At 40.7% G+C, this 14,983-nt stretch overlaps 1 protein-coding gene across 1 annotated transcript; it reads right to left on the bottom strand.

Annotated features, from left to right (window-relative positions):
• Positions 1-6,360: 6,360 nt before the first annotated feature.
• On the bottom strand, positions 6,361-14,442 carry LOC123103554 (xaa-Pro dipeptidase). The gene is made up of 16 exons (XM_044525171.1): positions 14,134-14,442; positions 13,988-14,037; positions 13,835-13,895; positions 13,338-13,430; positions 13,106-13,258; positions 12,589-12,720; positions 12,276-12,400; positions 11,709-11,751; positions 9,649-9,732; positions 9,294-9,335; positions 9,147-9,217; positions 8,754-8,807; positions 8,548-8,653; positions 8,388-8,456; positions 7,868-8,011; positions 6,361-6,518 (listed from the first exon to the last, which is right to left on the bottom strand). Exons 1-16 carry the CDS (start codon positions 14,266-14,268, stop codon positions 6,363-6,365), a joined length of 1,518 nt encoding a protein of 505 aa, XP_044381106.1. The 5' UTR covers positions 14,269-14,442; the 3' UTR covers positions 6,361-6,362.
• Positions 14,443-14,983: the final 541 nt, after the last annotated feature.

Below are 14,983 nucleotides of genomic sequence, written 5' to 3'. Positions count from 1 at the left end.
AGAGCGTCTTTAAAGAGGGTATCGATCTTCTCAAAAGCTTCCAGCTGTGCTGGATTAAGATCGCCCTCAGGCTTGCCCTTGATGGCATCATAGCAGCCCATGGTCTGAAACCAGTAGACTGCTCTCGTGCGCCACCTCAGTAATTAACGCGTCCGTTAATTATTAATTAATGACTCATTAATTTTCCCATGCAGCAAAAATATAAACAACGTGCATAGCTCTGTCCTCGGCTCGATCCCGCGGCGCGTCGTGACGAGGCGAGGCGAGGCGAGGCGTGGCGTGGCGTGGCGAGCGAGGAGGAGGAGCGCGTGTGTAGGTCTCCTCTTCTCATGCTCATACAAGTGGTAGAAGAGCTCACCTTATAAAGAGGTGCAACTCTCTCTCAACTTCCGGGGGGGGGGGGACTAAACTTTAGCCTCACTCACTTCACTCACATGTGTGCATGAATGGGCCAAGAGAATTTCAGAATTTTAGTTGGGCTTTGGGCCAAAGGCCTACTAGCAAAATTCCAACAATCCCCCACAAAGTCTCATTGGCACATCTCATCATTTAGTTCTAAAACATTGTTTTATATATCGGTGCTTAGTGGAGACTGTGAAGTTGAACTTCCACTTTGAAATTTATGCTACATTAGATCACAACTTGAATAGTGGACTATGCCTTGAACTACAAGTTTTCTGTGAAACTAGTTTCACACAAATTCTTGACCGATACTGGGCTGCCGCAAGGCTTCCCCGCGGGTGGAGCATATACGTCATACTCCAGGGCCTTTCATGAATTTATTAGAGAACACCCAATTCTCACAGACTGTGACGTTAACAGTCAAATTCATATAGGTGTGTTCCTCAGAAGATATTCTGCAGGACAACATCTCTGCTTACCCGAATAAGCCACTTGGAACACATTAAGATAAGTATCAACCTGCCATGCAGATCAGGAGAGTATTGCATCTTCACGGAGTGGGATAATTAATATAGGGATACTCTCCTCCCAGCTGACCAACAGCTTGTCTCCCACTTCTACTTCACGGGATCTCCGATCACATAGAGTGGTTTACCACTATGGACAACTCATGCGGTGGGTCTCAAACCCATCTCCATCGATGCATTATCTATCACATTACGTGATAGACCCTTTGTGAAGGGATCTGCCAAGTTTTTCGATGTTTGGATATAATCCAACGTAATAACTCCGGAGTTCCTCAATTTTCTGACAGATTTTAGTCTCCTCTTCACATGCCTTGAGGACTTCATATTGTCCTTAGAACTGTTTATCTTGACGATCACAGTTTGATTATCACAGTTCATCGGGATAGGGGGTATTGGTTTTTCAACCATAGGTAAGTCCATCAAGAGTTCACGAAGCCACTCTGCTTCAACAGTGACAGTGTCTAATGCTGTGAGTTCTGCTTCCATAGTTGACCTCGTTAAGATGGTCTGCTTGCAAGACTTTCAGGAAACAGCGCCACCACCAAGTGTAAAAACATAACCACTTGTGGCCTTAATCTCATCAGCATCAGATATCCAGTTTGAGTCACTATAACCCTCCAGTACCCTTGGATACCCGGTGTAGTGAATCCCATAGCTCGCGGTGCCTTTCAAATAGCGCACAACTCTCTCAAGCGCATGCCAATGATCATCTCCCGGTTTTGACACAAACCGACTCAGCTTGCTCACAGCAAAAGAGATGTCAGGCCTCATGGCACTCGCCAAATACATAAGCGAGCCAATAATCTGAGAATACCTCAGTTGATCTCTAGCAATCCGTCGATTCTTTCGAAGCAACACACTAGCATCATATGGAGTTGGAGAAGGCGTGCAGTCGCTATACCCAAAATGACTCAAGACCTTTTCCACATAATGAGACTGAAGCAGTGTGATCCCACCATTCTCATCTCTCAACAGCTTGATGTTTAAGATAACATCAGCTACTCCTAGATCCTTCATCTCAAAACAGCGAGATAAGAAATCCTTAACCTCCTTGATTAAATCAAGTTTGGTTCCAAAGATCAATATGTCGTCGACATATAGACAAAGAATAACTCCTTCGCCCCACCATAGCGATAGTATACGCACTTGTCACCATCGTTTACTACAAAGCCGACAGCAGTTAATGTTCTTTCTAACTTCTCATGCCACTCCTTAGGAGCTTGTTTAAGGCCATATAAAGACTTTAATAACTTGCACACCTTTCCTTCTTGACCAGGTACTACAAAACCATCTGGCTGATCCATGTAAATTTCCTCCTTCAACTCTCCATTGAGGAAAGCTGTCTTAACGTCCATTTGATGAACGAGAAGACCATGTGAGGCAGCCAGTGATAGTAGCACCCGAATTGTGGTCAGTCTAGCCACGGGTGAGTAAGTATCAAAGAAGTCTTCACCTTCTTTCTGGGTATAACCCTTTGCCACAAGCCGTGCCTTGTACTTTTCAATCGTACCATCAGGTCTAAGCTTCTTCTTGAACACCCACTTACATCCTACAGGTTTGCACCCATAAGGACGGTCAATGATCTCCCAGGTACAGTTAGTTAAGATGGAATCCATCTCGCTACGTACAGCTTCCTTCCAGTAGTCAGCATCAGGAGATGCATAGGCTTCTGAAATAGTCCTGGGTGTGTCATCCACGAGGTACACAATGAAATCATCACCAAAAGACTTTGCAGTCCTCTGTCTCTTACTCCTCATAGGAGTTCCATTGTTACCCTCAACAGGATTCTCAACGTGTTCCATCGCAATGGTGGGTTCATGAATTACAGTGAATTCCTCACTAGATGGAGTAGGTATCTCCTGATTTGATGAACTCGACATATCCTTCATAGGAAATATGTCCTCAAAGAAAGTTGCATCATTTGATTCCATAATCGTACCAACATGCATGTCGGATACCTCAGATTTTATTATCAAAAATCTATAGCCGATGCTATGAAAAGCATAGCCCAGAAGAACATAATCCACGGTTTTTGGTCCAAGCTTGCGCTTCTTGGGAATTAGTATATTGACTTTCGCCAAACAACCCCAAGTACGTAGGTAAGAGAGTTTCAACCTTTTCCTTTCCCATTCCTCAAATGGAGTCATGGTCTTATGCTTTGCGGGAACTCGGTTTAGGACATGACACACAGTCATTAGCGCCTCCCCCACCATTCCTTGGATAGACCCGAAGTGTCTAACATGGTGTTAACCATATCAGTTAGAGTTCGGTTCTTTCTTTCGGCTACCCCATTTGACTGGGGTGAGTAGGGAGGGGTCCTCTCATGGATTATACCATGTTCTGCACAAAACAGATCAAATTCATTGGAAAAATACTCTCCACCACGATCGGACCTAAGCCGTTTAATTTTTCGATCAAGTTGGTTCTCTGCCTCAGCTTTATAGTTTTTAAAGAAAGTCAAAGCCTCATCTTTTGATTTCAGAAGATACACATAACAATATCTAGTGGAGTCATCAATCAACGTCATGAAGTATCTCTTTCCACCTTTTGTCAACACGCCATTCATCTCACAAAGATCAGAATGTATAAGCTGTAGTGGCGCCAAGTCTCTTGCCTCTGCAGCCTTATGGGACTTGCGAGGTTGCTTAGCTTGCACACATACTTGGCACTTGGAACCTTTGACAATAGAGATTTTCGGAATTAAATTCATATTGGCTAACCGCGTCATGCAACCAAAGTTAATATGACAGAGTCGTGAATGCCAAATATCAGACTCATTATTGTGGCAAACATTATTAATAACTTTAGTGCAAATATCTGACAAAGATAGGCGGAACAAGCCTCCGCACTCATAGCCTTTTCCAACAAATTGTCCACACTTAGAAATTACAACTTTATTGGATTCGAAAACCAACTTAAAACCATCTCGACATAAACGGGAACCGCTAATGAGATTTTTATTGATGGACGGCACATGATGAACTTTCTTCAGACGCACAGTCTTCCCCGAAGTAAACTTCAGATCGACCGTACCAACACCTCGAACGATGGCATGTGACCCGTTCCCCATCAGCACAGGTGAAGTCCCTGTTGCCTGGTAAGAAGAAAACATGGAGGCGTCAGCACAAACATGTACATTGGCACCGGTGTCAATTAACCAATCAGGGGATTGAAATACTGAAAGGATGGTAGGAAAAATACCGTACCCTGATTCCTTCATATCAGTATCACCGATGACAACATTAGCGGACTTGCCGCTCTTCTCATGTTCGCGCTCCTCAAAGCGGTTAGGACACTTCGGAGCCCAGTGATTAGGATCACCACAGACATGGCAAAGTCCCTTCCCCTTCTTATGAGAATTCTTCTTGAAGTTGGTAGAATGTGATGGCTTGTTCTTTGTATCAAACTTGCCTTTGCCCTGAGTTTTGTTCTTATTGTTTTTGAACTTGTTGGGCTGGGAGTTCTTCTTCTGTACCATATGGGCACTAGAACCTCCCTCAGCAACTCAAGCACGTGTGTCCTTTGCTCTCGCCTTCTCTTCAACATCAAGAGTACCAATGAGATCTGCAACGGAAAACTCCTGTCTCTTGTGTTTCAGGGAAGTAGAAAAATTGTTCCATGAAGGTGGAAGCTTGGCAATGATGCCTCCGGCAACAAATTTGTCCGGCAACACACACTTGAAGTACTCAAGTTTTTTTGCGAGCGACTGTATCTCATAAGCCTGCTGTACAACAGGGCGCTCATCAGTCATCTTGTAGTCATAGAATTGCTCCATGACGTACAACTCGCTGCCGGTGTCCGAGGCACCAAACTTGGCCTCGAGCACAGCTCACATGTCCTTGCCGTTGTCAAACAACATATACGAATTCACAATGGAGTCATCAAGAACACTCAGCTCTGTCCTCGGCGCGTCGTGACGAGGCGAGGCGTGGCGTGGCGTGGCGTGGCGAGCGAGGAGGAGGAGCGCGCGTGTAGGTCTCCTCTTCTCATGCTCATACAAGTGGTAGAAGAGCTCACCTTATAAAGAAGTGCAACTCTCTCTCAACTTCCGGGGTGGGACTAAACTTTAGCCTCACTCACTTCATTCACATGTGTGCATGAATGGGCCAAGAGAATTTCAGAATTTTAGTTGGGCTTTGGGCCAAAGGCCTACTAGCAAAATTCCAACAGCACGCACACACCACGTCAAGCTACTCGATGCGGTGCTACCCCATGAACAGCACGGCCAGGGGAGCACCGATGTGCGGCCACCATTTCATCATCTTCTCTCCTCCACTCACGATGAGACCGCAGAGGCGCAGACTCCTCGGCATGGGGCGTACTACTGGCGCGCGGCCTGGGTCCTGGCGTGGACTGCAGCCGTGCACGACGGCGCACAGCGCGTACGGCAACGCGGCACAGACACGGCTGATTTCAGGAGAGAGAGAGGCACTGGGGATAGTGGATGGATTGACACGTGGGGTCAGGATGTAAGTGAGACTAGATTCTGATCCTGGGTGGGATGGAATGTTTCCCGGTGGTTCAGGGTCGGGATCAGACCGGGATCATAAGTACAAGGTACAAACTTGGATTTTGAGGTGAGGGTTTATTTTAGACGAGCTCTACAACTTTGGGGTTTAAAATAGACTTTACTCTACTTTTCTTCTTTTATGTCCCATGTACTGGTTCAGGTTGATTTATGCATTGCGGGTTAAATATCCAAAACTATAGGGGCTGTTTTGTAAAAAGGCGTAAAGAACAACCATAAGCAATGTGTGGTTTATTATTAGGGAGAGATGACTGCGGTAGCACAACGGCAAAGGACAGTGAGGACATCGGTGACAGGGAAGGCGAGGGTGACGAGATTGGTAACTCCCACTCGGTTGTGGGCGGATAAGACAACTTCTAATCTTATCAACAAAAACAGATGGTAGCCCATCGGAGTGGGGCCAGAAACATTTAAGATAGGGCACTTGTGCAAAATTCTCTCAAAAGGTCGAATATATGAGACTTATATGAGGAAAAAGTCACTAAACAAACATGTAGAAACTTGAGAATTGTTCACGTAAAAAAATCCATCAAGATTCATAAGTTATAAACTTTGTGCAACAAACCCTGCATAAGAACTTTCTTTTTTGCAGGAATAATTAACTATACGGGCTTATACTTATGATGATACAAAAAAAATTGTTGCATGATCATTCACTTAATTTTTGTCAATACAGTTGCTGGTTCAGAACAGAGATGGTTGAACTAACTGCAAGGACCTTGAACCTTTTAGTTCACATAGTGGAGTGGAGACCCTACAAGTGACTGACATCACTGGGTCTATAAGTGGACATATGAGATGCCACTTATAATCATACTCAAACAAAATCAACAGCTTGTGAGAGGCTTGCTGTTTATCAAGGTATCCTATATTTCAGAAAATTACTACTTTATGTTTTTTTTCTCTCAAGGGCATGGCAAATTGAAGTGCTTTGGGGAGGCATTCTCTGTACTGGAAAGGGTGTCACGTGAATGCCAAGGCGCGCCAGCCATTACCGCTTCAATTTCCCTGATCTCTCGGGGGCAGTTAGTCAGGTTCTTGCATCCTTGTGCCGTCACATACTGCAATGATATACTGCATTATTAGTGTGGAAATGAACAACAAATGGTAAAGGTAAATGCAATATGGATGCTACAGAAGCGAATGTTGAGCTTGGCTCCTATAACTTGTACTACTTGAGAAAGAGAAAATCTGCATTAGATTAGAAGTTTTTGGTACTCAACAAAATATGCTTATCAAGCTCCATGAGGTTCACTAAGAACAAAAACGAAGATGTAAAGTTGATGGAAACTTGCAATAGCCAGGGTAACCCTGGCTCATGATCAACTTCCAAGAAAAACCGGCCAACTTACAATTTGAAGAGTTCTGCAAATTTCGGAATATGGGTATATGGTAATGGTACTAGCCACAATGTCCCATATAGTTACGTAGATGTATTAGGATCAAGTAATACATGCTATGTGGCTCTAAGCAAATTCGTAAGTTCGTATTCACACTAATCGTTACAGTGAGTACGGTTGTGGACATGAAGCTATTACTCATTGTAAAACTAATCCCTCTGTTTCCCTAAAAGTTGTTATTTTGGGCATATGGGAAGTCAAACTTTCAAAAAAATTGCTACCAGTCTATTGAAGAATACATTGACACGATATCTACAATTCACACGTAAATTTGTATCAAAATGTACTTCCGATGTTCCAAACTGGATACTTTTTTGTGGTTTTTAGCATCAAATTACAATAGAACATAGTGGTCAAAGTTATTTTAGAGATTGTGTTGAGAAAAACAACTACTCCCTCCGTCCCATAATATAAGAACGCTTTTGGCACTACATGGGACAGAGGTAGTATCATGGAACCTGAGGAAGTAGTTAACACCATGCCCAAAGAGCCTCACTGCCTTGGTTTTCTAATGGGGAACACTCAACAGAACTCCCCTTTCTATACCAAAAGAAAGTCCAGGACAAAGATTATTCAAGATTCACACTTCCCCTGACTGATGTTCGACTCCCAAGGTCTATCAATGCATATTTCATCCATCTTGTGTTTCTCACAGCCTACGTCTTTCGATAGTTAATATTAACATAACTAATTTTTTCGACAAAGGGTAATATATCAATATCAAGATCACCAATTACACCCTGCCTCTGCAACGACACAATATCAAGACCAAGTCGAGACTTCGAGAATACACACAGCTAAAAAAGATTAAAAATAATAAGGAAAACAAAGAGAGGCGATGCTGCCAAACAACTTGAAACAGATATAATATAATGTATTTGATTTATTTTCTACGTACTATAAGTTAGCCATTATAAGTAGGAGTGCACCAACAGTAAATAAATCATTATGGTGTAATGCATTTCTTGGGTTGTATTGTCATGTATCAGAAAAGCGCAACCAATACATACCATATTACTTTCAACGCGAACACCACCAGAGCTTTTGTAAATTTCTATCTTCTCCCAGTTGAAAAACTTTGAGGAAATTGGGTCATCCCTGGCATGCCTCAGTAAAGTGTCGATGAAATAACAGCCGGGCTCGACCGTAATAACCTGCAATACATACCACAGGAGCTCAAATGTTTTGTTATAAGACAAGTAGAAAGACTACAAGCGGAAAGGTTCTCAGGGCGCTTATGCACAATGTTTTCAAAAAGTAGTTTGCCTATTAATAATCGACAAGGACACAAAAGGGAATACTTTCCAAAGTGAGAATTCCATAGACAGGGAAACACACAAAACTAAGCACCAACAATTTACCTATACATCATGATGTAGTCTGTGGAAAAGATAATATATTAACACAAGAGTTCATGAATTACCGAGTAACATGGCATCCCAGTAACTTCTCAAACAAGTGTGCATAAAATGAAAGAGCACTGCGTGCTACTAAATTTGAATAAATTTATCATAAAAGGTAATTACTTACCATGCCTTCTTTAAGTTCTCTGATGGTCCGCAAGGATCTCAATCCTGGCTCCTTTGGCCTCTCTAAGCCCTAAGGTCGAGAAACAAGCATTAGTCTAAGTTGAAAGGAGGTAAGTATATGAAATGATTAAAATGAATGCATGATAAAGTCGGAATCTAACCTCGGGGTAGCCTCCGGGATCATGGGTGTCAATTCCAAGTAAATGCCCAAGACCATGAGGCATGAAAACAGCACCCAACCTTCGGTTCATCATTGCAGCAATATCACTGAAATAAATGATTATGGGAAACAGATAAATCAACAACAAGCTTGACATATTATCATATATAAGTTCAATAAGGACAAATAATTAGATCCCACACGCACCCATGAATAATATTTTCTTTCTTTAGGGACTCGAGTATTGTCTGCTCTGCCAGCCTGCAAAAAAGTTCAAATGATGCTTAAACAATTAAAGACAATGATAGACAATCAGAGGGAGACACAAGTGTGATTTGGTTATAGTTAAACAGATTGACACATTAGGCCAAAAGAGCTGAAAAATTACTTCCAAGTATTTCTCTCGAACCCAATTTGACCACTCAGATACAATAATAAATAATCTTTAGACCAAGTACACTTAATGATTGTATGCAGATTGTAAATTGTACTACATTAAAGCACAATCATTTCTCATAAACCACATTTGACAACAGAAAAAAAACATCAGGGATGATTAAAAATTGCATGGTTCTATATGTGAGGACAGAGAATTCTTACTTGTGCATATCGATCCATTTTACTCCAGGCTGCATATGTGATATCACATCATTATGAGCCTTAAGGACAGCCTGTAAAACACAGTCAGTCTTGTATCAATAAAGAATTAAAAAAGCTAAATGGATATGTTAACCACCGGGTACTTACATTGTATATCACTGTCTGGTTTCTGTTGAATTTTCCATTTATCTAAAAAGACATAAACTCATTCAGATATAGCATTACAAGACAAACACTATATTAAGATGTGATAAACAGAAGACTGCGACAGTTTATATCGAGGTTATTAGTTCCAGTCCAGATGCAATAATTACATCAGCTATGACTCGATGTCAGTCCTTGTTGAATAAAAAATAATCCTAACATATCATTGGACTGAACTGAAAAATAAAGAACCCGAGGGTACGGTGTAAATAACACTTTTAACAATAAATTACAAAAGCTGATATTGATATTGGAAAAGAGTATCAAAATAGCGGTATGAATATTCCAAACGACTTACGGGGTATGAACATGTGATGTCAGAACCATAGAAATTGTATTCAGCTCCCATGTCCATTAGAGCCATGTCTCCATCATTCAACGTCTGAAAATGTAGTAGATAAGTAAGTATGAGAAAAGGGGAAACTGCGTACTCCTCCCCTAAATAAGGTAAACATGTTATAGAGCATAGGCTTCAGGACACCGAGTGCGGATTTTTGGAGGCCGAGCTCCAGTGAGCTCGGTATTTTGAAAAAATCAAAAAGTGTATTTAAAAGTTCCAAAAAAATCTAAAAAAATATCATGAAAACTTATATGTATTCCGCAAGAACGTGTTAAATTTCGTCGAAAAATGTTGTGATTTGTAGGCTGTACAAAAATAACAAATTTCTGGCCCAATAACAAAAATAAAAGGCCCATTAAAAAATGTGTATTTGTCTTTTTCCTGTAGGCCACATGTAAACGTATAATACTGTGAAATTTTGCATATACATAGTATACATGTGCATGTGTGTTCAAAAAATAAATTTGGAATTTTTCGTGCTCCAGAAAAATAAAAAATGAAAACGAGCTCACTGGAGCTCGGCCTCCGATAGCATTTTCCGTCAGGACACCCCCTTATCTAGCCACTCATTTTTGGATCGCGATTCATGCAAGTACTTTTGTCTTTTTTGTTTCTCCCATATGGAACAACATGTGAACTTCAAACTTGGCAGCTCAACAAAACATTCATACTAGAATGTGGGAAAAAAGCTTTCAGAATTTTTCGTGCATCACAAATATTAAAAAGTATATTTTAATAAAAAAAATCTCATTTCGTATATTTATGTATGACCAAAAAATCTGAAAGTTTTTTCCCACATTCTAGCTAGAATGTTTTGGTGTCTTTCAAAGTTTAAGGTTCATATGTTGTTTTATTTTGAAGAAACATAAAAGAGAAATTTTGGTGTCATAAGTTGGTTGTCTAGCACAGATATTAAAGCATGTAAACCTGTTGTAGAGCATAGGCTTCAGGACACCCCCTTATCTAGCCACTCATTTTTTCCACGTCCCCCTAAATAAATCATGAACACCCAATAATACTTCAAGACCCTCCATAGCTATTCCTTCATTCGATTTCTATACTATGGTTCATATGTTTGGTATTATAGTTTTCCCTTTATTACTTGATTAATTGGTCCAACAAAACATTAAAGATAGTTAAATTATGGTCCTTCACCAATCCAATTGTACAAGTTTCATTCAAAATTGTTCAAAATTGTCTAACTCTCACTATGAACATTATCACCTAATGCTGACACACATATGCTTCAAGTGGAGATTATTTTCTTCGGACACGCTAATGATGGTAGCAGACATGATACAACATTTAGTTCATGAATCTCATAGGCTATTTGTTTAATTAAATGAGATACCAACCAACCTATGATCATCTCATCACTGTTTGCATTTCTCCAATATGCATGAATTATGAACATTGCTCAAACTTACAAATTTCAAGATCTCATGGTACTTAACAACTATATACTTTACAAATTTTTTCTTAAAAAAATCAGTTAACAAAGAAAAAGGTACGTGAACCCTACTGTCTGAAACTAAAATAAAGCTAGCATACCCTTTTCCAAATAGCCAGTATTATGAGAACTAATCATTCTCCTAAGATTTTTGAGCTATGGAAAACAGAATCTAAATTTGGTCGCCAGTGCGATTTATAAGATCGAGCAAGCAAAATAACACCAAAAGTAAGCTGTTGGACATAAGCATCATACTTCCTCCATTCCCTTGTACATGGCCACAAACTCATATTACAGGTACCAAGATAAAATTTAATGATTGCTTTGTAAGTCAACTTTTCTTCTTGTTAACCGGAATCATTAATACGCCATAAGCATGCAACGAATGAATGGAAAGGAAATAGCTAAGTGTCATTATGACTACATGCATGTAATTATTAAAAAGTTGCTAGTAGGAGGAAACATCATTATTTTTTGCCTCGGTTACTGTTGGTGGCCTTGTATTGATGCAAAATGTATTTTTGATAGTGGCCTTGTATAAGGGAATGGAGGGAGTAGAAAAGTGTACCCGGTCATTTGGAGCTCCCGCATGTCCATAATGAAGAATGGAACTGTAAGATAAGCACTAGAGTTATATAGCAAACAAGATATTCCAACTTGAACAAACTCATATACAATAGGCATGGGCCTATCATTTTGAATTAACTAAGAAAACATTCCTACATAACTTTCCATAGCTATTCACCTATTCAATAAACAAATAGGCAGTGTTGTGAATATAAATAAGTGAACTTGAAAAGAGAGATCTGCTGAAATTATTTAAAGTGAGTAGTTTATTCCGACACTAAAACTCCATACTAAGATGTTTTCTCATACCACTAGAAGTTCATGGTGTTAGAGAATTTAAAGAAAATTTTCTCCAAGCTTCATCTAGAAACAATGCATAAAACTACGTATACAATTGGCACTGGGATGGTGATTTGATATTGCGATATGCGTACATTAGCACAAGTGACAACTTCTACATATATGTTGCACGAAAATGATTAGTAAAACAATTAGTGACAATTTCTACATATTTGTAACTACTTATTACTTGCGTCACATTTGACATTAATATGTAAAGTAAACTCGCCTGTTCTCTCCAGTAGCACATATACATGTGTAGGAGCAATGTCGACAGCCTCTGTACCTAGATGCACCAACAAAGATGCTTTCTAACTGATACTCCTTCATGCCTGGTTTTATCTGCCTCATAACCTTGTAAAATGCCAAGTTAACAATCAGAAGTGTTTAATTTAACTCTAAAAAAGATTAAGTATGTGAGTTAGAAGTAGTAACACCTAAATGATAGATATACATAGTGAATATTTCTGCGAATAGGATGTCTATAAAATAATACCACCAGTGAAGGTGGAAAAATTATTAGCATTGATAACTCTTTATACCTCAATGTGTGCTTCTGAGCTGACATCATTAGCATATTGAATGAGGGCAAGCTCCATGTCAGATTTTATAACACGACATTCAGTTAAGAGAGGATGAAGCGTGCTTAAATCAGTGTCAAATTTCTCTATCCCCTGACATGGACAAAGAAAATGCATGGTAAGTTAGTAACCCAAATACGTACATAACAAAAAAGACAAAAGGTGTGGAAGAAATTTACTTCCTTATACTTAGGTATGTATACCATATCACAAAATAGTATGGATTTTTACTTCAAGATGTAGTTGAGGTCAAAAAGAACATATAGTAATGCAATAGGAGTATTTATTAATGTGAGAGATTGCGCTTTCCAGTGACAATGCCTGACAACACTATAAAACTAAGCATTGAGATTCAAAAGAACATGGTAATGCAATATTAAAACGAATGATTGCGCTTTATAGTCATGGTGTTTGGCAAAACTACAAATTAAGCATGTATTTCGTTTCATGCAAGTGTGGCTAATTATATATCACATACCTCAAAACTAGCAGGCTTTGAGTAATTTCCGCTGTCAGTATTCTTGCCATATAAGAGAAAGAGAAGGGGCGTCTCTCCATGCTCACTAAATTGACTTTGGAGAACCTGTGCAAGCTCATCAACATAGAACACAAAATCGACCTTGTACCTATCCTGTACATATTGAATGAAATATTATTTAAAACGGAGTGTAACGGCACATGCACAGTTTGGTCTCTAGAATATTAAGTACCTTGAAGTAAGGTAATGTGTTTACACCCATCCAAACAGCGTGGCCAGGTGACAACCTTGGAGCAAATAAAATTGATTGTCCAGAGGCAATGTCCTATATGAACAATAAAAGGGCAAGTTAGAATCATGGCATGAGATAAGCATGCATGACTTCACCTCATAAAGGATGACTTGTGGTAACACTAGAAGTTATAGAAGAGTGTTGGGCTATCCCTCCACACGGAGGTTCAGCCCAAGAAAATTAATCGCATATATTACAGATATCCTTCTTGTTTGGTTGAAGTTATCCGCAAAATTCATTACAAGTGTGTTATGCATATTTGCACGGATTGGTACATTGATTTCCAATGAGAATCCCTTCAAGAAATTGCTAGATGATTCTAATCTATATAAGCAGTAATTAAGCACATACGGCATGCGTTACATGCCGTGGAAGTGGAAGGCAAACAAAATTGGTACATGGACGCGGGATGTGCCATGAGAGAGAAGAGAACTTACGACTGCACCATAGAACCCCGGCTCTTGCACTCCGAACAGATAAGCGAAGTAGCTCTCCTGCCTGGAGACATTTAACAATACCAATTATGTATTAATTCAATCTGCTATGCATTCGGGAAACGGCAAAAGGGAGGTGGGGACAGGCGCATTCACCTGAAGAGCTCGACATAGTCGCTGCAGTAACGAGTCTGCTCCTCGCCGCCCTTCAGAGTTGAGAAGGGTAGATGTACCAGATTAAGGGAGGAACATCAATAGGGATACGATAGGGAGAGATCGACGGAACAAGCGTAGAAACGAACCTTGAGAAAGGCGACGCCACGGAGAGGGCGGGCGGAGGCGGAGAGGTGGGCGCTGAGCGCGGCGACGAGGCGCTCGCGGTTGCCGGCGTGCAGCTCCATGGACACCCCGGGTGGAGTAAGGGAGGACTTGCTCATCTTGCACGCCACGCGCCTGCACGTCCTACAGGTTTTATGTCAGGCGATCGAGATGGCTCCCAGCCCTAGTGGAACGGAACCCCGGCGCGTGTGCAACTTGGATCTATGGGTGGGAGGAACCGTGGAACAAGACGCGGCGCCCGGCCCGAATATATAGATGAGGAGAGGAAATCTTCGGCATAGTCGAAAGGAAAACGGACACAAATAAATCCTTAGAGATACTATAAGCTGGGTGTGTCTAGGGCATATCTAGATGTGCTTTACTTATTGCATATCTAAGTGAGTGAATCAAGTATAAAGAGGAAAAAAAAGAAAAAGAAAAAATATCCATACGAATCTCAACGCAATATCAATGACATAGAACTTAGATGTGTAATACTTATGGCACATCTAAATGTGCTTTAGCAAAACTGATACTATAAACTCGCTGGGAATCGGAATGTCAAAAAAGAAAAACTCGCTAGGAATCGGATTCCTGTTGAATCCTTTTTTTTTTTTGAGGAATCGAGGCTGTAAGCATTGCGTGGGCCGTTTTGACAATGGTAATGCAAGATCGCTAGACGGTTGGGCCATAGGCCCATACGTCGGTAACTCGTGCGTTCCTGCTACCGACTGAGAGCAACGGCGAATCTGGCGCTGCAGGCGCCCGTTAATGTGTATTTTGCAAACGGGCGCCTGCAGCGCCCCGCGCTGGGCCGGCCCGTATAGAAGTTTT

The sequence above is a fragment of the Triticum aestivum genome, chromosome 5A (assembly GCF_018294505.1).
Source record: "Triticum aestivum cultivar Chinese Spring chromosome 5A, IWGSC CS RefSeq v2.1, whole genome shotgun sequence".
Classification (NCBI taxonomy): Eukaryota; Viridiplantae; Streptophyta; class Magnoliopsida; order Poales; family Poaceae; genus Triticum; species Triticum aestivum.
The sequence above is the reverse complement of the archived record's forward strand: the minus strand, read 5'-3'. Positions and strand labels throughout refer to the sequence as shown.

Bases quoted from the DNA above. Each gene is read 5' to 3' on its own strand.
- LOC123103554 (XM_044525171.1), bottom strand. From the start codon at position 14,268: ATGAGCAAGTCCTCCCTTACTCCACCCGGGGTGTCCATGGAGCTGCAC. The intron at 9,218-9,293 runs GTAAGTACCCGG...TGTGTTTTACAG, and splicing joins ACCAGACAGTGATATACAAT to GCTGTCCTTAAGGCTCATAA. The intron at 8,457-8,547 runs GTTAGATTCCGA...TCTCGACCTTAG, and splicing joins ATCCCGGAGGCTACCCCGAG to GGCTTAGAGAGGCCAAAGGA.